Source organism: Atheta coriaria, unplaced genomic scaffold (assembly GCF_025399875.1).
Source record: "Atheta coriaria isolate IRGN ID8LTWV9N9 unplaced genomic scaffold, Caltech_Dcor_3.1 hic_scaffold_4_pilon, whole genome shotgun sequence".
NCBI lineage: Eukaryota > Metazoa > Arthropoda > Insecta > Coleoptera > Staphylinidae > Dalotia > Dalotia coriaria.
In genome coordinates, this window is record NW_027045446.1 from 5,622,399 (window position 1) to 5,649,645 (window position 27,247).

General features: G+C 37.3%; 3 protein-coding genes across 5 annotated transcripts in view; 2 read left to right on the forward strand and 1 right to left on the reverse strand.

The window, feature by feature from the left end:
* On the forward strand, window positions 1-4,653 carry LOC135791352 (factor associated with metabolism and energy). Of its 2 annotated transcripts, none has more exons than XM_065301735.1 (4): window positions 1-351; window positions 2,004-2,223; window positions 2,662-2,807; window positions 3,312-4,653. In XM_065301735.1, the coding sequence occupies exons 2-4, from the start codon at window positions 2,037-2,039 to the stop codon at window positions 3,474-3,476; spliced, it is 498 nt and encodes a 165-aa protein (XP_065157807.1). In that variant the 5' UTR covers window positions 1-351; window positions 2,004-2,036; the 3' UTR covers window positions 3,477-4,653. The 2 variants fall into 2 exon arrangements, with proteins under 2 accessions (XP_065157807.1, XP_065157806.1); XM_065301734.1 differs by having other exon boundaries at window positions 6-351; window positions 2,638-2,807.
* The window catches only part of mAChR-A (muscarinic Acetylcholine Receptor, A-type), a 27,528-nt gene continuing 4,368 nt past the window's right edge, over window positions 4,088-27,247 (reverse strand). Inside the window, exons 2-6 of one of the 2 annotated variants that reach the window (XM_065301732.1) lie at window positions 14,535-15,008; window positions 14,125-14,403; window positions 12,924-13,062; window positions 8,925-9,136; window positions 4,088-8,736 (exon numbers count right to left, since the gene is read on the reverse strand). In XM_065301732.1, the coding sequence (XP_065157804.1) occupies window positions 8,019-8,736; window positions 8,925-9,136; window positions 12,924-13,062; window positions 14,125-14,403; window positions 14,535-14,959 (1,773 nt within the window). In that variant the 5' untranslated portion in view covers window positions 14,960-15,008 and the 3' untranslated portion in view covers window positions 4,088-8,018. Of the gene's footprint in view, window positions 8,737-8,924; window positions 9,137-12,923; window positions 13,078-14,124; window positions 14,404-14,534; window positions 15,009-27,247 lie in introns of both variants that reach the window. The other variant, XM_065301731.1, reaches the window with a different exon arrangement.
* Window positions 24,496-25,550, forward strand: LOC135790629 (protein takeout-like). Its single transcript, XM_065300903.1, has 4 exons — window positions 24,496-24,584; window positions 24,654-24,746; window positions 24,804-25,073; window positions 25,133-25,550. Exons 1-4 carry the CDS (start codon window positions 24,524-24,526, stop codon window positions 25,447-25,449), a joined length of 741 nt encoding a protein of 246 aa, XP_065156975.1. The 5' UTR covers window positions 24,496-24,523; the 3' UTR covers window positions 25,450-25,550.

Sequence of the window (27,247 nt, forward strand, 5' to 3'; positions counted from 1 at the left end):
CAAACCGTCGGCGCTTGCGTCCGTTTAAACAAAAACTGGCGGTCATATTACCCTCGCCGCAACTAACGTGTAGACGATAAGTGACTTTTATGCGCTTTGGCGGCATCGGTGCGCCGTTAAAATTGAAGAAACATGCGTTGGACGCGATGTGACATCCATCATCGGCGATGAGCAGCGATTCGTGATAAAAAATTTCATTTAATAAGTATTTCTAACAGAACTACAGTGTTAATTTAAAAAAAAGTTTTATGTCGTTTTGTGATTAAAAGTTTGAATAGGAAGACACCTTTTAAACTGTAAAAGTGCTGTGTATTTTTATGGAAAGTTGTGTTGCAACGTGTTTTGACAAAGGTAATATTCAATGACTTTGGTATCGGTTAAAAGTTTATGTAATGATTGGGGATGATTGAGTTTCTTAAATGATTTAAAAGCAGGCGGTATAAACATGCCTTCCATCTTAAATATTTGATAAACATGTCTTATAAATAGTAGTTTTTAATGGATTTTTAAACTTATGTGATTAGGGAAGAATTGCAATAGTTATTTGACAACATTTTATCAATGGAATAATTATGTTGAATATTAACTTACGATTAAAATATATTCGTTATTATTTTTCGCTGCACTCTTCAGAGGCTTAAAAATAAATCTCACAAGTATATCTTCTAGGGGTTGTCAAATTGTTTGTCTGAATGTATTTCTTTATCCAACATTATTCTCGGTTATTATAGCAGTTAACATTCATTTGCATTAAATTAGCACCTTGCATAAAAAAGTAATAAAACCGTGAACCGGGTTTTGTGATTTATGTTCTGTAAATAACATTTATTGCAAAACACAAATTAAATTAGGTTTAATCTCAGGTTTTATTGTGTTTTAAATTTTATTACAATACAAATTTTCATTTTCCTTAAATGTTTCTTTTAAAAGATTTTTTAAATAGTTGAAATTGCATAGGATTTGTCGAAGCAAGTTCGAGTACTCAAATCGATATAAACAATAATTTTCATGGTGCTCGCCGCAGTTGTGGTCATAGAACTTTACCATACATAAATTATTGATTCGGAAATTGTCTGCCCCGCATCGGTCATCAAACGTGCGATGGCCATGCGATCCGCCCCAACTCTTTCCATTCACGTATGCAAGAGTTTCATGTGGCGGTACACAACAATACAATCTACAGGCCAAATCAAAACTTAAAAAACACATTTATTTTATTTGACCAAAGATAGTTTTTATCACAAATAAATTATTATTTTTTACTGTTTGAATTAATCATGTAAATTTTCATAACTTATATTTATGTTGTATAGTTAACAGCTACATAAACTATTCTATAAGTTAGTAGCAATGTGAAGTGTGTACGCGTGCATTATTTTTATGCTTTTTACCCTTTCTTTCGGTGACAGTACGTTGCTCGTTACATGCGGTACGTGTTCATGCACGTACTAATGTGACAATAAAAATCATCGATTTTTTGTTTTCAAATAAAAGCACGTCACAAGTGCACACGCACACCGCCCGATTTTAATGTCCCTTCACGCATTCGAAGCCAGTTGGTGAGTTTATCGAATATTCTAGTATAAACCCAACTTGTGGACACGAGAAAAAATCATTTGCACCGATCTACAAGTACATTGGATTACATGCTACAAACACATTCAAATACAGAATACAAAAATATATACAAATAGAAACAAATTACCAGAATATGAAATCAGAAATAAGAAATACTAATTTGGATATCTTGATGAAAAAAACTGAAATTAAATTTTTTATGACAAATTTTTTTTTCAAATAGTTTTTGCAAATTAAAATTAGAAATTTGGAATGTCTCGCTGAAATTATGATGTAATAGATCAATACAAATGATATATTTTTGTAAACTTTTGTCCTATGTCCCTTTTTCAAAGCCCTATTATTCAATATGCTTCTTCAACCGACAAAAATGTGATTTTTTTATGTATAATACTCAGCAATGAAAGAAATTAATGTTGTTTTAGATAAACTAATTCACTAGTGGATTATAAATTAAAATGGGCTGTAGCGCAGCGAAGAATCTAACCGTAGAGCAATTAAACGGCGACACAGGAAACGAGAATGGCACCGAGACGCGCAAAGTATCCATCACAAGACGCGCCTCGGAAGTACCACCCCTTCAAAGTGACGAACCTCCGGAGGAAGTTCTCGACAGTGGGACGTTAAATAATTTACAAGAACATTGTAAGTTGCAGAACACGCAATATTTATTTAATATTAATAGTATAATACCTAATTAAGTCATATGAAATTCTATGAATATTAATCGTGCTGGTAATGATATGTAAACCTGTCTTTGATTGGCGCGCTCGGAATAATTATCGAATTAATGAAAGTGTTATTAATGGCACGCACGTTGCGGTTTGATGGGTTCAACGTGTGACGGCATGTGGGCGGCCATTATCACTACCTCACCCGTACACCGCACCCGACCATTGCGCGTCATGTAACCTTTTCTTCATTGTTCGTTTATTTTACTGTTCGTTGCCCTTTTCGATGTCATGACACCGCCAACACATCATGCAAAGCCAATGTTGATTTTGTCACACATTTTCATATCAAAATTTCCTAAACTTGTAAATTTAAATAAATTTTTAGCAAATGGTTTATCATTTGATATAGCGTTCGAAGAAGATGCGGAAAGCATCATACAGAAACATCCGCCCAAGCGCTTCCAGAAATTGGAAGAGCAGGAGCAGACCAGCCCAAATTTATCACTCCAGCGCTTGCAGGAGAAATTGGATGAAGCTGAAAAACGAAGGCAACAGGTACGAATTGCAAAATTCCTATCCTTAATATATTCACACATTTTATACGAGACATTGACTTCATTACTAAATTTACAAAGGATTGTTTGTTGTCATGATGTTATCACTAAAAAAGTTTAAAAGTGATAACAAAAAGCTGCATAAAAGACAACAAGGAAATAATACTTAATATAAAAAAGATTTAAGTATAAAGGGGAGAATATACGAAGGGGCACATTGAAGTACTAAATGACAACAGCAGGCATAACACATAAATCATAAACAATGGCGCGCACGTTTTTATCGCACCGCCCGCGAAGTTTGTAAGATCATTTGTTGCACCGCGCGCACAAAGCCGCCGCCGCGCAATTAACGACCGCTTAATTGTGATTTATGGCGACAACCTAAACATAGCTGCGTAATTAAATTTCTTTTTCATTATCGAATACAATTTGATACAATTTCTGCAATACTTAAATCACACTCAGGAAAAACTTCGAATTATGATTTAAAATATAATTTTAGATACTGCAACAACGTGTGACATCAGCGAAAGTACGCAAAGGTATTAAAAAGCAAAATAATATCGATGGCGAAGGCGATGAAGATGGGGACGACGAGGAAGAGGATGAAGGTGAGGAAAATCCCACAGAATCTCCACCGGATATCCCGCCCGAGGAACATGCATAAAATAAATTAAAAACAACGGCGGAAAGTACCAAAACTTATTATTTGTTATTGTTGAGTTTTTTAATACAATATGATGTGAAAAAAATCGATAAATTACCATAATTTAATTGTTTGGGCGTAAAAACAAGCAACTGTAAATAATTAAATCGATAAATGCCGCTTGTTTACTAGTCTAGTTTTTGGTCTAGCCTTTAATCTGGTTTTTCATACCATATATTTTTTGTGGCTTTGTGTATGTGTGGTAATTGATGGCTGAATCGATGAGTAAAAGCAAACACGCATTGTCACATAAAAAGATTTTGAAAAGTACCTAGTACATTTCAAGAAAGTGGTTGAAGAAAACCACGAGTTAGCAAAAAATCTATAAATCTATAACACAGGTCAAGCGGTGAGTAGGAATCAAACTTACTTATTTAAAAGTTCAACCTATATAAAAATAAACAAGGAATTGAAACACGCACTGATATTTTATAAAAAAAAAAATAATTATAATCATTTGTAACGGACAGAAAGTTTGGTGTGATGTAAAATAATAAAATTGTTTGTTTGACTAGAAATAGACGTAGTGAAGGTATAAATAAACGATTAGCTTAAATAATAATACAGATCAATTATAATCATGATAATAATATATTGTGTTTTATTTATAATTTGGTAATTACACATATTGATGTCAATGAACATAAATGTAATTATAAAAAGAATACCCGTATGCGTTTTGAATTGCTTATAGTTGGTTATGATGTATTTTTGGCAAAATAATTTATTTAGCAATAATGGGTAGTTGAATATTTGCATCGTTTTGTCATCAGTCCATCAAAAACATGATCAACAAAAGCATTTGATTCGGTTTCATAAAAATTCTATGGCATCTGGAAAACTTATCAGTTATAATTTTCACCGCTGGTTAATTTTTAAATTATGTATATTATTAGTAAATATTAAATATATAAAACAACATTTTATTTATTAACATCATTTACAAACCACTATCATTTATTTAAATATATTGTTGTCTTTATTAGCTTGTATTATTATAGTATTTATAATAACTTTGTTAATTAGTGTTTTTGTTTTCATTAGGTGTTAATTATAAATTCATGTTACGGTTAATTTAATATTACAAACGATAACTTTTAAATTGTCGACGAAATTAAATAAAACTAAGTTATTAAAACTGTCGTATGTTTGTTGTCTGTCGAAGGTCAGAGTCATGTTTAATCGTCCGAATTTGCCAACAAAATATAATTATTAATACATAATTAAAGCTTTTAATGTTTGTCAGAACTTCCCAAGTTTTCTACATTCACAACCAATTTCCCTCTAACCTTTAATCGTTCATATCAAATTCTTCACTGCAAATGATTGAAAATATCTTCGTCGGTTAATGTCATCGTCGTCAGGTTGAATGTCAAAGGTCAATCATTCTCGGATGCCCTCCCAACGTGTATGTATTTTTTGTATAAGTACTTATATTACACATTAATATCATATTTATCCTTAAATTGTACCTAATGTGCGTAAATAGTTACATTGAAAGTCCCCATGGGTTTGTTTCATCTTAATACCTCATTAACCATCATTACCATCGTTATCATAATGTATATTCTTATCATATCAGTTTTTAGTGTTCATATTTCAGTTTTACGTTTGCAATTTTACTTCAAAATGATTTTCCTTTAAATTATATATTTATGAACAATTTTTCATTTACAATTTACAATGTAATTATATGATTATTAAATTTACCAGAAAACCAATTCAATTTTTATATAAATAAATAAATAAATCAATATATATATTTGAAAATAACAATGAGTCAAATGTCAGTATTGCTTAACAATAACAGTTTTACTAAAATTCATACATTTTTTATAATTTATTGCCAGTTAAGTTTAAGGCAATTAATTAAAATAATATTAAACTGTTTTCTGGTAAATTTTATTCAAACGTTCAAATATTTCTGACCAAATATAAGAAAGTAATTTACAATAATTTTATACATCAATATCAATCAAGACAAAGTTAAAATTTATTGGTTTAGACGGTTATTCGCATCATTTACAATATTTTTTGACAACTTCATTCATTTCTGGTATTTGTTGGTAATTATAATCTATGTTTCACGTTTAATCATTACAATTAGTTTTTCTCCTTGTCTTATGTCATTTAAAGGTTACAAAATTTAGCACCTATAGTTTCTTGTACACCAAATACACATCCTATATGTAATTAGAATGAATTACAAGTACAAATTACTCAAAAATCACATAGAAACATAAGATTTATGTGACGTATTTATGCTTAAAAATATGCCAAAAACACACAGTGTTCAATGGTAGCTCCGCCGTCGACGAGTATCGCTAAGTAACTAATTAATGTAATAATGTCATTGTTGTTATGTAAATTGTTAAAATGTCATAAAACTTGCTTTTGAATTTTTGTCATATAAACATTTCCTCCTCGAGCACTTAAAATACACTTTGTAATGAATGACCAATGAGTTATCATAATTAATATGTGTTAATTGAATCAAAAATAACGCACTTGGATGAAAGTGAATTTACAGACTGTTTGTGTGTCACATGGATCATCAACTTAATAGTTTTAGGGTAAATTTCAGAGTAGAAGTGAAATAAACCTGGATGCGCCGGGTGCAGGTGTCTGCAAGGATTCGGATGAAAATGAGGATAGGCAGAACGAGTGGAAGTAATTCAGTCACACCTCGCGAGCTTTGAGCCGAGTCCTTCTGCTTTCAATTACGTGCTCAGCGTTCACAGCATGAACATGGAGATAAAATTGCTGCTTAAAGCTCAAATACCTTCAACAATTCATAAAACGAAGGGGTGAAAGTGCGTTGGTTACCAACTAAGTCAACAAAAACTGAAAAACGTTTGTTCTTGAATTGAGTGAATATTTCAATGAATGTGTATATATAAAATGTTATTATTTTACAGAGCAAACATCCAGATGATTAAAGATTGTCAAATTGTACACGTGGTAGTTTAGTTATTCATTTGTTTCCAATAAATATAGTATTTGCACATTTTTTATATTCATATAGTTTTTGTTTTCGTATATAATATAATTTCATATATTCATATATTTATTCATCAATATCCACTATTAGTACGCAATATGTATATTTGTTTACTCATGATCGTGTGTGGTTTTGGTCGCCGGTTCATGCGACTTGTTGCTCTTGCTCGGGAGAAAATCATAAATACCCAACAAAATATGACATTTTTATTACGTTAATATTTGGCACCATGCGTTCGATTTTCTGCTCTTCTTCTATGCTTTATATAAAGAGGCGTTGATATTAAAACATTTATTTGTGTGTATCCTTCATTATGCTCCTCTGTTCATATATATATATATACAGGATTGGGCAGAGAACAAGTTATTTATTACACGCAAAGTAAACGGTTTGGCAACACTGTGTTGAGTTTATCCGCAACCGTAAATGCAGCAGTGCAAAAAAGGTTGCGTAAAACAAATAAAATCATCAAACTAAAGAAAATTATTTTGTATTTAAATTTCTAAAACAATGCAATTTTGAAAAATTACTTGTTTTGTGGCCCGGTCCTGTGTGCATATTACATATTTCTGTTCATTCTTCACGTGGAGACAACGCACAGAAAAAGAAACGTCAACGTTTGTTATTTTTAATTAATTATTGCTTCCTAACACAATTTTCGCTAGACATTGAGGCGCTACGAAGCGATTGGTGGTTCAGTACGTAGTTTGTATTTGCAACCGGACTGAACGGTAACATTAAAATGGTGAATCTATAGCATCGAAGTTTGTACGAGTACGTTGACACATATTTAGGCTCGAAACTTTGTTACTTTGAGTTGAATTCAAGTTTCAATTCAGTTTCGTCTGATTTGATCGATTCATCTGTTATTTTGTGGAAGACGGGCTTGAGTATTTAATCATCCTGTTTTATATATCTATAAATTGTATGTTGTTCTTGTTTACGCATTATGTATCTGTATGTATGTATGTAGAATGTATAGTAATGTATCAAGAGTCCATAGATTGGTCTTGCCACGACATTAAAACTTGTTGGACTAAAACTAACACACAGCCTCTAAATTTCAAAAATCTTTATATTATGTATAAATACGTTTCTCCCTCGTGTTGTTTGCTCTTTTTGGTATTTTGTGATTTCTTTTTAAATATGATTTACTACGATTAGTCAGTCCTCTCGCGCACGTTTTAAAACACGATTTGAGCGGTGTACAAATATAAAAACTTTTGTTCTTACATATTTGGTTACGTCTCCAGTATATGTTCCGGTGCATCCTGATCTTGGCTTCTTCTAATTCTTCAGCATGCCGGATTTGGTGGGAAATACGTTAGAAACATCGATATAGGTGAATATTTAATATTTTATACTTGGTTTTATTTTGATGGTTTCGTGGGTTGTGATGCGATGGTTTAAATAAGAACGGTTTAGCCACTGAACGCAAAAGATGTCATGTTTAGATATAGGAGGTGTATTTGAGGTTGTTTGTTAGGTATCGCGTGATAACGTCAGTTGTAGAAACCGCGGTTCATTGCAGCGCGATTCCGATTGTGCCACTTGCATCGCAGGATGCGCATGTACGTTCGGCGGAAACTCGCATTGCAGAGCGCATAGCACATCGGATTAATGGTCGAATTGATGTAGCACAGCGCGTACACAAAGTCCCAAACGATGGGCGGGATACGCTGCGTAGAGGTGACTGGTTTGAGTAGCACCAGAATGTTGTACGGCGTCCATGTGACGATGAACGTGAGCAGGATGGCGGAGAGTGTCTTGGCCGCCTTGCGGTCAGCTTTCTTCTCCTGTGTTTTCTTCTTTTTCTTGCCCTGGTTCTTAGTCGCATTCGCAAGCAGCGTCTTGCCGGCCAGCTGCTTGGGGATGATCTTGGCGTTGAGAGGGATCCGGATGTCAGGCATAGCCGACGGCCGCCGGTTGAGATGATGGTTAGCTTGGCTGGTGTACTCTGTGGTGGGTCGCGGCGGCGGCGCGCCGTCTTCAGGGATCATTTTGATCGAAGGGCCTTCGTCACAGCTGGTGCCACCTGCGCTCGGCTGGTCGCCGGGTAGCCGGATCAGGATAGTGTAGACGCTGTCAGAGGACATCGACTTGCCCGCAAGGCGGTTGGCGGCGGGGAGGCTACGGGAGTCACGGGCGGCCATGCGAGTTGGCGTCATGTTCGCCTGCACGACAGCCAGCTCCCGGGACTGTGCCGTCGCATATGGGTCCCTGGATGGTATCAAATCAGAATACGATTACAAGTTAATTATTGATTTATAACTAGCCAATTTTACGATTTAAGTCTAATACTTTCGTTATTAATTTATTAATGTACGGGTCACAAGGTCATATTATACAGGGTAATCAATCAATAAAGATTTTACTATAATTCCAAGAGCAATAAAACAAACATGTACCTTATTACGTTCAGCGAAGTGCAACGTGAAACAGAGCTCTGTAATGGTGTGTCGAGGGACACGGGAGTGATGCACCCTTGGCCCTGTTCGCTGGGGCTTTCTTCTTCGGTATCGCTATCCTCTCTGCCCGAATGCCACCACGCCACACACCAAGCGCGAATTCTATAGAACCATGCGAACCAACCTACGCGTCGTTGATATTGTGCTGCTAACTGTAAAAGTAATAACAATATTTTTGAAAAACTAACCAAAAACCAAAATTTGAGATTTATTTGCTTTTATTTGGATAAATTATGTATAATTTGTGGTCATGTACGAGTGTATAATAATTAACCCGCTGTGTATTTGTTGTCTGCCTGTTTATTGTCTTACAAACCGCTGAGCGATGACGTGAAGATCTCAACCGCTTTGTACTCAGCATCGTAATTAGCGTCTCGCGATATCCGCGTATCAATTAACGCGCTTCCGCGGCAGCCTTTTGTGCACTGACAACAACTCATAATATGCGCGCCAACACAAACGTTCACGTTCTCGCATTACTTAAATTCAATTTCGGTATTAAGCGCATTACGCTATAAATACGTGCCGCGTGCGTGCGGGTTCACAGAGTAGAATCAAATTGCAGGGATACGGGCGCCGGTAGGCGGGTATGCTTTGTGTTCCGCGCCGAGGGTGTAATTTCGTGCGGGGTGTGCGCCCGAGACATCATGGATGAATCCACGCGCGCCGATAATTCTTCCACATACGCTCCTACAAGTACCCACTATACAGAGACTAGTCTCTCCTATATATATTCCTCGCTAGAGCTTTCCAGAAACTAGGAACGCACACGCCCGCTACTAAAACCACAATCGCTTTGGAGGCAACTACGCGATTTTCATATAATTCGATTTTATTGTCGCATAAAACTTATCGCTCTTCACAGCAATTTAATATATTTAAAAATTGCGGCGCGCTTCTTCCATGGGGCTGGAACGATTGCTTTTATATTTATCCATCTTTGCGGGGGATAAAAATGCGCGTGTGTGGGATGAGAGTTTAACGACGGAATTGAATCTGCCATATTGTGCTAAGATATTGAAGTCGCCAAGCTGAACTGCTGCAGATTTACGAGAAGATTAAAATTTATATTAAACGATGATTTAATTTCGTTAGAACGTTACTAGAACAAATATTGCATTTCATGGGTCTCTAGAGTAAATTCTACCGAATTGCAGCAGTACTTCTTCTTCTTGTTCACCTTTCAGACAGATGTATTTCCGGACTGCGAAGTTCACCTTCTAATTGCGTTGCAAGACTAATTCACAAACACTCCACCGACAAGAGAGACTGCTTACTTCACGCGTGCCTGGGAACCAAACACTCGGCCTCGCAGTGTAAACACCTCGTCTTGTAGTTGGCAAACACATTACCCGTATTAACTGGACTTCCTACAGTTCCACCATACAACCTGCTAAGCAATCGAGTACGTCACGCAGTAATATCACCGTCGTCAGTGTTGATGTTGGCCAGCCGTGGTGAAAACGATTATTTAATGTCATACTCGTCGGGTGGCAACTTGTTGTTCTCTGCTCCAACAAAACCCTATATAAATAGCACACGCCGCTGAAGTTTTCATCCGCATGCACAGCATGTGAATGTGAATAATGAAAAGTTGATAGTACATATCATCGGACATGTCAAGATGTCTCCGCGGCGCTTCTTGTCGGACATGCCTTGCTAGGTGTGCGATTGTGCGCATATGTAGGAATTTTCATTATACGCGATGCTATTCTCGTTGACAGTTTCCGCAGATAGACGCTTGACAATAGCTTCCGTTCGCATGCTCACATCCTGACAGTCTTTCCTCAGTTCTCGGTACAGCCTGACAGAAAATGGAATAGAAGCGTACAGATCGTACGACAAATTCATTACATTTAGTGCCTTTTTTAACGTGAACTTGCAACCTGGAAATTTTACTCGCTTTGAAAGAATAAAGCAAAAAAAATGCATCTGGCAATTGATTGCTGGAGTTCATCTCGGCAAACCTCAGTTATTTCTTGCTGGGATATTTAATTATCGTTTATTCCGTCCTGTGATAGCTGCACGCCGGGGTTGATTAATATGATGGCAACGCGTTCGTGCGGCTTCCCGGCGCTCTAATAAAATTTCCTTTCCACTTTTCTACTTTTCCGTTTGAATGACTAACGCAGGACGCTGTCATCGCCTGCATCATCGCTGATGTAATGCAATTTATGAATTCCGAGCCGGATATCGGCGATATGTAAAATTCGCTTACGCGACAAGTTAATTAACGCAATTATAAGTGTCCAACGATTACAATTACGATTCTGTGTTATCATTCCTGTGGGTTAATACTTGTTCATTGAAAACAGAGTTTGAGTGAGTGAATTGATCGCTTCTATGCAGGTGTATGAAAATGTGGTTAGGGCGGGTGAAGAGTATTGGGGGATGATGATGGCAATCGATGGTTCCTCGATTTCAATTTCGCAAATGAATGGCCTACAAATGATCAATAGTCCGCGAACGGAAATTACGCAAAGTTATTCATAATGGCCACTTGGGCTCACTTTACATTCACAATCGATTTAAATATTATAACCGTACATTATGTGGAATTTACGAGTTAACTACATTTGCGTAATTAAACTCAATCATTTTGAAGTGTTAAAATTTAAAAATGTGTGTGGCTGGTTTATTTGAGCAACAAGTATCATTTAATTTGTGTTTCCTTGTGTGTTTAAACATTGAGCACTTGTTGAGTTGATCAAATCGCCCGCCGGCTATAAATTTCAGCCTGGAAACTTAGGCTTTCAAAAGAGTTGCGTTGCAAAAAGTTAAAAAATCAGGGTGTATTACATACAAACGACCTAAACAAATACCAAAATAAATAAAATGTAAAACCACTGCTTTGACATCAAAGCAAGTATGTCATCCTAACCTTTTGCCATCTGAAGAGATTTAATAAAACAGACTCGTCTACTCTGGCACATCAAAGCGATAAAATTCCTTAATCTAATAAGTAAAGCGCAATAACATATCAGTTATTGGATATTTCGTATTCATAATCATGCCGGAAATGCCTGGTGGTTTATGACGTTTTTATGTCTTTAGCAATTTAGGCGTGTCATAAGGCAACCGCACCTAATTTCATTCCAAGTCTAAATCGCTGTGTTTATGCGTGTGATAAATCTTGCAAGCAAAGCAAATATAAAAAGAGACGTAGAAGTTTATGTTAGTTTGGCAGGTTATATTCATTTATTAATACAGCTACCCAAACTTGTGTTATTAAACACGTTTTTAATCTACTAAAAATCCAAACACTCCCAGCTCGTTTACCCCAATTCCTGCCCGCAGAAAGTGAAAATAAATCTCGAGTTATTTTCGTTCGCAAGGAGCGTGTTTGTGTGAAAGTATAGATTATTTGTTGTCAAACACACCCTCCATTATCGTGCGTGCCTGCAAAAAGTTACGCGTAGAAACGCGTCATGCGATTGATAAAAATAAAAGGTGTCGGAGTATAAGAAGTCAAGTCAAACGCGCTGGTAATGTGAAGCGACTGAGGTGGAAAGAACTGGGCGAGAATCTTCTGATGTTTTGACGCTGCTAGCTGAACGTTGTGGTTTTTATTCAATTTCCGATTAGATTTTTCCTACCCGACGAGCAAGCGTGCGACATCGTATCGAGATCTTATCGGTTCTTTCCTCCTACTTATTGTAACTACGCATAGTGGTTGACGTACATAACACTAGCACATGAATTATACATAAAAATAGAAGTGTTTTTTTAGATAAAAACGTTTATTTAAAAATTATTAAAATCAGACAAACAGTTTAAGATATTTCGATTTAAATTTTATTTGCACCGCCCACTTATGTAGCTGCGCATGCGTAAATAACTTTACAATGGATGGGCGGAGCAAAAAAATGATAAATCTATCATATCTCATGAACTACTCATCCGATTTAAATTTTATTTTGATAAATAGGTATTTCTTACCGTGCGCCGTCGTTGAGTGTCCACGCAGACGGAGCTATGCATGTAGACCGAGTCGTTGTCAGCTCCCGTTGAAGACTCGGACCGGGGGCGTCGCCAATCCTCTGGTTCCACCACCGAGCAAGCATTATTCGCCTCGTCACTGCAGACATACACACTGAGAATGCCAGGGAAACGCATTAATCGTAAATCGTCAGGGTACATCAAACGACCACGAGTACAAAACGACCACACATGCTATAAACTGCCCAATCTGGTCCGTGTCCAGGATGCAGATGCAAATTGCAATATGTTAAAATCGTTAAACCCGATTGTTTCTTGCTACAACAAGTAATTTACCGAAAACACGATAGACACTGTCCAAATATGATCATCAAAGATGGACGATCTTCTGATATGCAGAATTTTCGATCAATTTGCAATTTATCGCCGCGCATCACACACCACAACATCAAACTGTGTGCCTTGACCCGGTTTGCATATTCATCATTTCTCATCGTCATCTACCAGATGCATTTACATCTACATCTATATTATGATTCCTAAATGCGCTTGTAGATATATGTAAATACACGCAGACATCATCAAATATTCATAAATTGCGTTAGCGTTAAAAATTTGAATGCTTCCGATCTACCGCCTTCCGCTCCTGCGTCGAATATGGATGGGGGCTGTAATAGAAGCAAATAGCTCCAAATCGATTCGTTTACCGGCGAGCATCCTGCTTTTTGCCTCTTCTACACGTCCTTACTACCCGACATACTCAACCTGTAACATTTATCTCCCTGAAGGCACCTGGGAGTAGAGTGACTGCTGGGATGTATCTATAGGTTAATCAAAACTCCAGAACTAATTATGGTTCTGGCGGTGTAGCCTTCGTGCCTCAAAAGCTAAAGACACGAGTAAAATGAAAATAGAGTCGAGGCTCCTAGTTGGGCCCCACCCTTCAATTACTCATCTTTATTAATTAAACTTCTTAGCGCACTTTTACGAGCTAGACGTTCGCGACGATGAAACACTATTTACTCGGAATCGAGCGTGTGCGGTGTGCAAACGATCCAATAATTTTTCTCCCGCCGCCAACCCTTAACTATGTGAGTAATACAAAATAATCCGATTGAGGGCGTGAGTTATAAGTTTGTGGTGGTTGCGATGCGCGTCGGGAAAACTAATGAAAAAGTTTATTAAAAGTTGCCCATTGTACCTGGAATTGCTGCGTTTACTGCTGTCCTTCTTGCCCGCTTGCAAGTTAGGCAGATCTTTCTGTCGCTTTTCCGTCTCCCTCCATATCCGCCAGTAGAGGAAGCACATGACTGTGACGGGCACGTAGAAGGCGGCAATCGCCGTGCCGAACGTGATGTAATGATTTGTCTCGATGAACTGAATGTAGCACTCGTTGTTCGGCACCGTGCGCTCACCCTCAATATAGGGCCAGCTGTAGATCCACGGCGGCCAAAGCAGCAAACTTATCCCCCAAGCCGACCTGAAGCATGCAAATAAGAGCAGGCGATAATTTCAACCAGTCAAGAGGGCTTTTAGTGGTATTCTCAGGAATGGAATTGAAATTGGACGTGGAGTTTGACTTGGACTTGAGTTATATTAAATTTTCCATACCCTATCATGACCGCCGCTTTGTTGGTCGTGCGCTTTGCACGATAGGTGAGCGGGCGGGTGACGCTGAAGTAGCGATCAAAACTGATGATGAGCAGGTTAAGCACCGAGGCATTGCTGGCGAGGTAGTCGAGCGCTAGCCACGTGTCACACACGTGAGGCCCTAGCGGCCAATAGCCCAGCAGTGTGTAGACTGTGAAAAGGGGCATCGAGATGAGACCGATGGCAAAATCAGCGACGGCGAGCGAAAAGAGGAAGTAGTTGCTGATGGTCTGCAACTGCTTGTCGATCTTGAACGAGACCATCACCATTATGTTGCCGACCACGGTGATCAGCGACAGTAGTCCGGCGACCGTGCCGATCAGCACGATCTGAGTGACGGTGTAGGTGTGATCCTCGGTTCGGTTCAACGCCAACGAGTTATTCATGTTGTCACGAGATTACGCTGGCTGGTCGCCGCATCTCGAACCACCCCCTCTGAAATTAACCAAAAACATCCATTAAGTTAAGTAAAGAAAGAAAAGAAAAACATTTTCATTTCAATACAACGTGGAGAAAACCATTTAAATTATTTGTTATATTCACAAAACGTAAAAATGAATTCCCAATAGAATTTACAATATGCAAGTAACACAGGATCTCACTTTCTCATATTTTCATCTCCTCAGCTTTCAAGGAGCTTTCCTCCACACAACCGGAAGCAGACTAAAAGCAATATTTTTATATTTGCATTATTAAAGTAAAAATATTTCACGAGCTAAAATGTTTGAAACTATATACGTTCTAGGACTATACATTACCAACAAAGCAATTATTCATAACATTTCATAAGTTTATAGCTTTGAGCTGTAAGTAGCACTATACCGCTGTTTAGTTTGGTGCTTGTTGGGGCATTTGGTACGCCGTTTAGTTTCGGAGATTCGCCATCGCGCATACAACGTTAATAACTGCATCATCGTGCGCCGCATTGCAACTGGCCTACAATGCAACGTAATTCAATTATAAAGAACATGGTTACGGGTACCTACAGACTCTCACGGCTTCGGAAACTTATCCAATCCAAACAACTGCATCTAGACACGATGACCTCATTGTTGATATTTCAGTACTATTTAGTGTTTCTAACTGAATTTAGTTGGCAAATTTCAGGCACAACTTTAAACACAAAACAAAAATATTGCTGCAGAATTAAAAACTGTTTAAATTATTTTGCTCTTTTTTCTTAAACTTACAGAAGTATTTTTATATTCTCAGCTTGAGTTAACGAAAAATAAGAAACGTTTCGACCAAATAAACACGAACGCTTTATCTCTTATTCTTCGTCCTTTCAAAGTGCGAGATATACAAAATTGGAAACGAGATTGAATCGTTTCGGGCGTTAAAAGTGGCATCGTTGTTGCTTCCTGGGGAAGCACGCCCGGATCAGAAATATATCTTTTCGCTATGCGATGATGAATAATAGTCCTTGAAGCGAAGCGGTTAGGCGCAGTCTTGCTGATACTAAATTACGGCATCGTCTCGGTAAGCTTTGCAAGCGTCATCCACTCATCCTTATTGTCCTCTTTGATTCAATCACGTATTATCGCCGAGGCACCCGCTACGTGTTGGAGTGTCCGAAAAGCGGCGATCGAGCGTTTATCGCGGCTACTTGAGTGCTTCCTTTACTCCTAAAGTGGATAAAATTGACTGGCGATACATCTTACATTTTAAAGTTATCGTATTTTTAAAACGTGATTTTTTAATATTTCATGTAATAATAAAATTGCTCACTGGGTGATTTAATAAGCGTAGCTAACGCTTTGAAAAGCTTGTTCCAGTTTCAGAACTACTAGCTCAACTTTTTAAATTTATATGCAAATAAACGTTTGTTGCACGCTCGTAAAAATCACAATGGAAACCATTAAAATACGAAATTGCATCCTAAACAAGCGCGATGAGCGTCGTGCGCTGGAAATATGGAGAAATAAACTGCATTCGAATTGATGCTACACAAGGTGTGCCATGAAATCGAATACAATTCCATCGTTCACGTACTTTACACAAATGTATACATTTCATCAAGAATACAGCATAAAAGCGGTTTTTATATAGCAATCTTTTGTGCTACGTATTTGATGAGAAATATTTTTCGCTTTCGACAAACAGTTTGATTTGCTTCAAGTTGTAGAAATTTACAAAGGCAAGCGACTACAAATAGAGTCGATCAGAAAGATTTTAGGCCTTTTCATCAATGCATGTTTGTAATGCTAGATTTTATAGTTTGACCATTGATTCAATGTTGATAGAGGGCAAGTGTGTGGTATTGACGGATCAATCTTACTCATGGTTTCCTTTTTATCCGTCTTTTACCCTTTTGATATTGACAATATTGGAAAGCGTGACTAGAAAAAGCATAAATTTGTTTACTTATATTATATTGCATCTGCAATACAATAAACCTAAACATAAATAGCCTACAATCTAAAAGCAAAGCTTTTTGAACTGAATGGTTTTTGCTTCTTAGATCCTTTTATCCGCTTTAGAAATCAACATTTTTGCAAAGCAACAAATATGTAAACATCTCAACAATTTTGATTTTCAGATTTAAATCTGCTTTCAACTCTTCCCTTCCAGCGCCTTGATAGCGTTGCTTTGGTAACTTTAACATAATAAAATCCGCAATGTGCGTCGAACTTTCTTTGGGATTCCAAGGGAACACGCCAAAGAGGAAAAGCAATTAAATCATAAAATCATATCTTTTACGATTAATTTCGAATAAAAGCCAACGTAAACGGAAGCTTCCACATTCCCCATCTATTCACTTTCGCTCATTCTTTCTTTTTCCATCGTAAAATCTTCTTTACTTCTGTGTCCGCTTCTTCTTTACAGAAACATAGAATGAGTTTGGCTGATGGTCTGGGCATGGGCGGCGTTAATGTGCGGCCGTTCAGTGTTTTCATCCTTTGGGGACATTAAGCTTACCCCGAGATTAAGACGTCATCAATTTTATCTTTTTTAACACACTTTTTTCTACTAGGGAATTCAAAGTATCTATATATGTCTAGTTTGTGGCTATGGGTATGATATAATTTATGTTTGCAATACAAATCTTGTCCCAATTGAATACAATGTGTTCATTCAAAAACAAAGAAGTTTAAGAACATATGGCAACCTTTGTTGTCTTTTATTGCTAAAATTTTAAGCACTTAAGAAATGTTTATGATGCTATTAGATTTTTAAAGGCCGCTTAAATATCGACTGAAAGTTATAAATTGGATCAACAACAACGTTTTATTATTGATACCTATAACTTAATGTACCTACTAGTTCTTCATCTTTGTAACAGGTTTATATTCGACATGAGAAACTCGAAGGTTTTAAGTTAAAGTGTATTAGTGGACTACTGTGTGAACGGTCGTCATAACAACATTTTCAATGGCGAGGGTGGCCTGAATCACGTCCACGTCATTTGGGACACTTTCAGTAATGCGTTTTTAAAGCTTTCACGCGACGTCTGTTTCCACACTGCGTCTGCTTTTATGAACTGAAAAATGTTGTACCTATAGCGGATGATATTGATCATAAATAATGAGGAGTTTAACTTTAAACACCGACACTTTATTAGATTTTTATTTATACATCACTAACGAATAAAATTTTTAACTTTTTTAACCGTTAAAACCTATCCTGAAACTGAAATTCTTCAAATTTTGATGTAATTAATAAAGTTAGGAATTTTTAATACCAAGGCTTATTATACATTTAACTTTTTCTAATTAAATACGTATCAATCAATAAATTTGAAATTGATAATGTTTAATTAAATTTAATCAATCAATTTTTATCCCGGGCAAATTAATTTTTAGCTTGGTTGAATATTAAAGGTTTATTTATTTTTATTTATTGTTTATTCATTGTAAACAGAACAATAACTAAAAATATTTTTATTAAAATTTGATGATTTGACTATTTTACACGGTCAAACACCAAAAAATGCATACCTCAGCACAAACAACTATTTTGTAAATAACAATCACAGATAGTGTTGTCCTGTGATCTCTTCTTATTACCATTGTAAAACGCTGACGCAAAACCACACAAACATACAAATAAGCAAAAAAGCGAGGATAACTTCAGCTACTCTCGCTCTGTAAAAGATTGATAATATTGCACTTTAGTTGGTCGTGTAATTCACTTAGCCGTGCCCTTTTTTTCCAATCGCCTTCCGGCATTCGCCAACTCATACAAACCAAACAAACAAGCATACGCGCATGAACACAATCTACAAGCGCCACTGTGTACTAGAACAGTGTTTAATGTACTCGAATCTTTATAGGGACTTGTATACACACATCTACACACACACACACACACAAAAGCATTTTATATGTTTGTGAGTGTGCTGGAACGCACACGGATGTATTTTATCGAGCCGTGCGAAATGGAATTGAAATCAAATAATGAGAGCACGATACACACTCCTGGCTCTCCCGGCGAAACTCAGGAGGGAAAAGGAGAAGCATGAAGTGTTCCCGAGCCGCATACCTATATAATACTACACGTATTTACAATGCACACCCACTCGAACTCCTACAGCCAGACACCGTTTGGAAAGAATACTAATTCACTAGAGGAATGAAGGATTGAGCAATATAAGCACTTAGTAACTTTTGTGACGTTTAAAGGAATAAGTTATATGATAGAAATAAAATACTTTGAACATGTTGTATGATAAAGAAAATAATTTTAAGATTTTGGGAGTAAAATCAAGAGTGATTCAAAGCAATGTCGTTGTCGACGGCGGCGGCGACGATATCCTCTCGGCATCAACAATAAATGCTTAATTACTCAACGCTAATTAGGATAAATGAAACGGGATAGTTTAACCGGCGTAATCATATTTGTCCTTAACGACCGCCATCTAGCACGAGTTTCCTGCAAGCGAGCATTGCCGCGAGCGGATGAGCGTTGGCAAGACCAGCCACCCCCAACACCTACACACACAACGTAAACTCACCTCCGGATTAACTAAACGCAAAAGGTTTTTTTTTAGGTTTTATAATAAAAACTTTTAATTTTAGTTTTTATTAAAATTTTTTAGTGTTTTATGTAGTTGAGGTGCTAATAGGTATGTTTGTCTACGTAAATCAGGTGAACACACAGATTTCCATACCATTTGGCGTGCGTTTACTTTTACTTTCATTTTAGGATGTAAAAAAGTCACCGCAAAATGAGAGAAAGCCGAGGAAAATTGCCCGGATTTTATCGCTTTTTTTCAGGTTCATTCACACTTTTTCCAATGCGCGGTGCGCTTAAAAAGAACGCCCGCCACCACCGCCACCGACAACTTTGCGCTGCTGATTCGCAGCGATCCCTTCGAGAATAAGAAATTGTGAAATCTTGTTATAACTTCAACGAATTCGTCCGACGAGGATTTCACGAAAGATTTCACGATTTTCTTCGTTCCTCCAAATGTTAAATAATGTTTTGTCTGCGCGTCGTTTTTCTAGAATTTGCGGACTCTCACAATTACAAAATTAACTTTAACCGAATTATAATTTTGTTTAATTATCACGTAAACCCGCGCAGAAATTGCGAGTTTACGAACATTTAAATGGTTTTCGGTTGATTTTCAGCGACATTCAACTCGGTGCGAATATTGGACTCGCAACGCAACAGAACGCCGATCGATGAGCGTTGAATAAACGTTGAATAAACCAACGCGATTTACATTCATTCATTCGTCGGTCGCGCGCCGGCTGCTCATCGCCAAACCGCGAACGAAAAAGCAGGCAACAAAATGCGCGTATCGTAAAGCAAAAATTTCAATTTCCGTTTGAAGCATTCGACCAACGACCAGCAAACAAGCGCCGACGTGTTGGCGGCAATATCGGAACGCGTGCGCGAAATAAAGTGCGAAACTGAATTAAATTGGTGTGTAAAAATAAACTGCCAGTCGATAGTTGGAACAAGATCCTCTTCAAAGCTAATAAAGAGGGTAGAAAACAAACATAAAATAATCTTCTATCAAAAACATTTAAACATTTTTTCCTCATTGCTCTAAAAACTGTTTTTTGCTTGTTTACGAACAAGCTGCTAATTAAAATGCAGGATACCGTAACTAAAACTGTCAAACATAACCTATTTTTTAGGTTTTTCTCATTCCATGTTGACGTAAGTAACCTTAAAATGCGAAAAACTAGTGCAACCCTAAACACTGACAAATGAGTTATGTTTGTGCAATGCACCGAAGCAAACAAACATCCTTTACCTATCTCTCCATCCAGGTTACAGCCGTCGTACCGGTTGTTAGTCTATTCCATTCATTTGCCCGTTTTTTGCCCTCCTCGGCACGAACAAACACTCGTGCCGCTCGCGCCAAGACGCGCACACATTAACTGCGAGTCTTTTCGCTTTAATCATCCCTTCTGAACGGCGTTATCCGAACGCATTGTTTACCAGAGCATTGTTATAAACTCGGCTATAGTTTCGAGTGCGCTTTGAAGTGTCCTCTCTCCTCGGTACATTTCCAGCTGCTGCTCGCCGCACAAACGTCATGAATCTCTTCGGCGTGTTGAGTGCTCGTCCTAAATTTACTACTCGACCAAGTCCTGGACTCAAATTTACCCTTCAAGCAGCAAGTAAATTTAAACGTTTAGGGCTGCTTGAAATTACGATATCTTGGAGCTTGTTTGCTCTATAATTGTCACCATATTAACTTTGAAGGTTATTAATTTGATTTTTATGCGTATTTATTCGATATCGTAAAAGTCATTTTGTGTCCGCGTTGGAAGTGACAGCCGTCGATACTGGTATACGCAGATAATGAAAATCGCATAATAATGAGTGACACGTAATGAACAAGATAGCGGCCAATCTCGCCGACGCCGCCGACGCAAGTCTAACATAAAATGAAAGCACGGTGGCTCCCACTGCCGCCGGCGTCCACGTGATATTAACACTGAAATTAATTTTAGACGAGTTTTAACACAAACAATATTATGCGCTAAGCTGGAAATCCAACAAATCCCAACAGAAACAAAAGTTTCCAACCTACGAAATCCCATACTCATCAATCATACTTTAATACTAAAATACTTATAATCATAATCATGTAAAACGAGGCCGGCGTTTAGCTTATAAGTTAAAATTGAACAGGACCACAATTATATAATATGCAAGATTAAACAAAGAAAGTAAAATTTTTGACTTGACTTGGCTTCAGCAATCGGTAGTAACTCAAGCATTACTTGAGAAACGAATAACTGAAGTAGGAGTATAGTCTGCAGCAGACGAAAGTCGTCTAAACTTTATTGTCATTTATTCAGACCCTTGGAACATTCGTACAATGGCCGGGCAATTATTTCCACTTTCCCGTGCCGTGCAATTCTTTTATTCTCTACAGAAACTTCTGGTTTCAGTTTCACCTGTTTGCATTTGGATATTGTCTTACGCATTTCTTTATATTAGGACTACTTGTCTTCATATTTACGTTTTCAATTTATTTACAAGAGAAATTACTGTACACATGCGTGTTTTTTTGAATTCAGTAATGTTTTGTCTTTATTTGAATCCTTTGATTAAAGTGAGGTTATGTGTAGTGTGACTACAAGCTAACACAATAAATGGCGCTGCTTTGTACGTCGTTTCCGCTGCTTTAATGTGCAACTAATCCTGACTTTCCCCTTAAAGCACCTTTGTAAAACTTGCACATCCCTTACAACATGAAAAACTTTTCCTCTCGGCATCCGCATCGATGATGCTCCAGGGTTTCACTGTGTTTGTGTAATACGGCAAACGACCACGTAATTTATTCGTATTATACATTTTGAATCGCAAAGCAGGGGCCAGGTCGATGCGTAAAAGTATTGCGATTTGTGTTTTGATCAGAAGGAAAAGTCTGAAAATGCAAAAGTTTTCTTTTGCTGGTATCATGCGCATTCTTTGTCTTGATAAGAGTGGTTCAGATGAGCACCGAAAACGAACGTTCGATATGGTATGGATGAAATCTTTCGGTACTCTTAAATTGCAAGACAAACTCTAACAAAGCAAAGAGTACACTGCACGTCTTTGATTAATGAAACTTTCCCGAAGCGTACGATGCAAATACTCGGCTTACTGGAGAAAATTTCCACGAAACTTTCAATAAACAAGCATGTTTTATAAATTTTATGAAAAATTTTATTTTATATTATTAAAACAATAAACTTTCATTTACATTTCAATTTACATTCATTATCGGATTATCTCGGAATATAGTTGCAGTTGATGCTTTAGGGGCTGCAAAAATAATAGTTATTGTTAAATAAACGCAACACCGTTAAACAAGCGATAGAGAATTTTCCTACACCGCCAGCAGATAAAAGCTCCCGGCGTACGCAAGCGAGCTTTTCAAGAAGTAAAATTAATTTGCATTTTAAGTGGTTTTATGGAGTAATACACGCTCATACAAAAAGCTCTGAACAAGCTGCACAGGACGAGGATGAGGACGAACAGGACATGGGAATTTTGCCGTGTGTTCATCATCCATTAAACATAATAAAAAAATTGCGCTGAATCAAGCAGAAAAAAACGTCTCATGATACCGATGATGATGATATTATGTAGTGTACAAGTTACTGTCATCTCTCTCAGACTCTCCAAAAGCTACTTTATGCTATGTTGGTAAAAGTTGCTGAGGCGAAATTCGGAAACCTTTGTACCAAAAGTTGTATCAGCAAGTTGGAGCGTCCGTGTGCATTATTTAGCCATGTAACGCCCGAGAATGCTGCCTTGGGTTTGCGCCGCGTGAAAAATCCGAACTTAAGGGCCAACTTGGAACTACTCAAAGTTTCATGCACCGCGCGGGAAGAGAGAAAAGTTCCGAAATGGCGCTGCCGGCCCCGACCGGACTTCTCGTTCGATGATTATGAAGAGAATCTCACGTTGATGAGCAGCAAAAGCCAATAGAAACTCCAAAGGAACAGTAGTGTGAGGAAATCAATAAAAAACTATGTACAAATTGTCAAAAAATATTACTACCACATTACACTATTATATTCTGCTTTGTTTAAAACCAGATAATTTGATGAGCTGCATCATGAAGATTCAGGTATCCACGCATGAAATATAATTGTTTGAAACAGCTCGTTAAATGTTAACAACTACTGCTTTAATGATTCCGGGTTTAGTTACATCATTAAAACAAATCCCAGAAAACTGCAAAATTTCAATAGTAATATTTTTTAATTCCGATAATATTTGCAGAAATTCTTCTAAAAAGTATAATTCTTAGAAAATGTATTTACATAACTTGCCAATTGGGAAAACTGCAAATGTTTCCGTGAAATTCAAACTTTTTTGCTGAAATGCTTGGAGAATATTTTTCGCACAGCAAGAACAGTATATAAGGTCTACAAGAAGAGAGGCATGTTTCGAATATGTAATGTCGTTTGTTTTCGCCGATTTCGTGTAGGATGGGATGACTTTCGGCAAGGTTATCATCATTGCAATGGGAGGATACCTGTGCACATACGTAAACATGTTCCAGCTTTTACTTTAATAAACATCTCTTGCATTCGGTCTAGTTTTAGTTTTAAATTTTATTTATGGAATATTCTTGAATTGCAAATTTTATCTTTTTGAAACAAGGAATCCAATTATTAAATATAGTTTCGGAGATATCATTATTATATATAAATCCTGTATTTTTATATATTTTACAAATTATAATTAAAGATAAAATCTATTAAAACTTTTTTAAAACGCACACTGACTGCACACATATTCGTGTTTTTAATCTTCCGAACACAAAATTACGAAATTTAAATCTGAGGAATTCAATTATGTTATAATAAATTATGCCTTGATTGACATTATGTTATTGTTCCGTCATGCGAATTTATGTTCGTGATCTTAAATTTGTTCCGAATTATAAAAAACGGCTTTCAAGGACATAATGCGGTGTATAAATACATAAATTAGTTTATTTAATTCGTCAGTTTGTCTACGCATTGTAAAGAAATCACAGCGACATGAAGTTTATTTCATTTATAAGTGTACTTCTTGCAATTGGAGTTTATTCGGCAAAACTACGTGAGTTTTAATTTATTTCAATAAAATATTTTTACCTCATTTAATTTTTTAATTTATATTCGTTTTTAGCGGAATATTTAAAGAAATGCAAAAAGGGTACTGATAATGGTGATTGCGTTGCTGTAAATGAACAAGCTGTTGTTGATGCACTTCTTAAAAATTGTAAAATTTACTTATTATTATGTTTATTATTCTGATAATAATGTTTGTTTATATTAGCTGGTGAACCAAAATTTAAACTACAAGGCTTGACACCGATTCACGTTAGTAGAATTGATCTCCAAGCCACGCCACAATTAAAAGTAGGATTGTCTGAAGTTGACTTTTTTGGTTTCGAGCATCTTAAGCCTACTGGCGGCAACATCGACGCTGACACATTGCACATAAAATCATTTCTACCACATGTTGAAATTATCGGCAAGTACGACATCAACGGAAAAATTCTAATTCTACCCATTCAAGGTCAAGGCAATTGTAATATCACACTAGGTAATATAAAAATACTTAAATTTTATTTTATGTATTTAATATATTTTTTTCGGCCTCAGTTGATTTCGATGTGGATTATATTGCAAAACTAGTTGTTGAAGAGCGCAAAGGAAAAAAGTACTATCAAGTTGCTGCTGATGATAATACTACGCTAAAGATCAATAACATTAAAAAAGTCCACTGGCAGTTCAATAATCTGTTCAATGGAGATGAACGGCTTGGACCAGAAATGAACCGGTTTCTGAACGAGAACTGGAAGGATGTTTTTAGCGAAGTTCAAGTGGCCATCGAACAAACCGCAGCGTATTCGATTGTTAATTATTTTGTTAATGGATATTTACATTTTATTCCTATTGATGAACTTTTTGAAGAGTAATTTCTTCCGAGAATAAGTTTTTGGCAGTGCATTATTAGTTTAGATTATGTTTAAGGGTAAAACTTTTTTTTAACAAAATAGATGTCAAAATACAATATTAACTTTGGTTTATTTTTAATATTATACAAATAAATCCAAATCAAATGATCTGTCAATTACGTAACCTCACTTGTCAGCTTTCGGCACTCCGCACAAAAACAAAACGGCTCCTAAACAACTCACGAGGGTCTTATCCATGCCTGCTGCGGATTTTATACAAGCATAACGCAAAATAACGTCCGCGTCATCGTTCTCTACCGTCGTAGTTGCAAAAACTTTCCGAAAGCATCGTGCATGCGCACGCAAAGAATGCACTCTGTTTCCGCCGCCGAGCATCCGAGTTGTTTGTCCCACGGCGGGCGGCACGCCTTGTCAGCTCCGGTTAATATCTTTTCGGGAGTTACACGCTAGACGCGCCGCCGCTGCCGCCGCTTGATGGCAACGTTCCAAACACTAATTTCCTTATTGCTTCAACGCCGTGCGGCCCGCCAGCGACAAAATGCATGCGACTCGAATAAGGAAATTATTACTTGCCCTGCACTGTGCACAACTACAAATCGGCGCGCATTGTGTTCTCGGCCGCCAAGCAACAACGTCGAAACAGTGAACAAAAAGCGGCGGTTTTTAAAAGGCCGTGTGTGCGAGATATGAAAAACACGATGTCGTAAAAACGGTTTGTTTGCACTCGGTGCAAAGGACCGACTATAAAAGCATGGAAACTGAGGCATTTCATGATGTCAACTGTAGTTAACTGCTCAAAGTTTTTTTTGAAAATTATACGGATCACAATTGGGCTTACAATGAAAAACTAAACAGCGCAAATACATAAATATACTCATTTGACTAAAATAAGCGAAATAAAAAGGGAAATTATAGCCATCTGGATAAATTTTAGTTTTGAAATGTTCCAAGGGTCAGAATAATACGCAATTGATGAATGGGGTCATATATAATCCAGGGTTCTACGTATTGACTCCCCAAATATGCTCTACTTCAACTTCCCAAAAGAAAAATCATCGGCCCGAATAACCAACAAAACAGTTGATGCACACAGCTCGAATTACGCATTGACATTGAACTATTGTGTGATCAATCTTCGGCCCTACACCACTGCTCCGCGGTATATCCACATCAACATTTGCACTTTCAGGAAAGTCAGAGGGTGATTTTGGCCATGGCTGACATGTCCACGCTGTACGCCTTTTTGAACGTTTGAGTGCGTTGTCTGAACGTGTTTGGACGCGAACGCCGACGGTTAACACACGATACGAGCCTCGAGTGGTTGAGTAAAACGCTTGACCCACATGAAGGGGGAGCTGTCTTGCCACCGCCGTGCGTGGCGTCCTACATCCCTAGATTTTTCCCCCTTGAAATGGCTCCGTATTCCTGTGCGTTGGTGTTCGTTCAACTCCGCCGCTTTTAGTCGACTTCGTATTTTTGCTGCCGCCGTTTTCATGAAATCGCCATCTTTTCGTGTCGTGAATGTCGCGACTTGCGCGAATGTTCCGTGCGTGCGCGCCGAAAGCTTCCAGCTCTGAGCAAATATCCGTCCGTACATATTTGCGACGGGAGCGACGAGAGTTTGTCGCATAACATATGAAACTTTCGCATAGAGCGAATATGAAGTTTTTCCACGCGCACACGCAAATATTATTTGGAGAAAAAAGTTGGAAATAACAAACATGTTTGGGAGGAAAAGAAACAAAGGTCATTACAACAGGGTGTGGCATTCAAAAGCAACTGTTTAATAAATTACACC

Bases quoted from the DNA above. Each gene is read 5' to 3' on its own strand.
- LOC135791352 (XM_065301734.1), top strand. From the start codon at position 2,037: ATGGGCTGTAGCGCAGCGAAGAATCTAACCGTAGAGCAATTAAACGGC. The intron at 2,224-2,637 runs GTAAGTTGCAGA...ATAAATTTTTAG, and splicing joins AAATAATTTACAAGAACATT to CAAATGGTTTATCATTTGAT. The intron at 2,808-3,311 runs GTACGAATTGCA...ATATAATTTTAG, and splicing joins CTGAAAAACGAAGGCAACAG to ATACTGCAACAACGTGTGAC.
- LOC135790629 (XM_065300903.1), top strand. From the start codon at position 24,524: ATGAAGTTTATTTCATTTATAAGTGTACTTCTTGCAATTGGAGTTTAT. The intron at 24,747-24,803 runs GTAAAATTTACT...TGTTTATATTAG, and splicing joins TGATGCACTTCTTAAAAATT to CTGGTGAACCAAAATTTAAA. The intron at 25,074-25,132 runs GTAATATAAAAA...TTTCGGCCTCAG, and splicing joins CAATTGTAATATCACACTAG to TTGATTTCGATGTGGATTAT.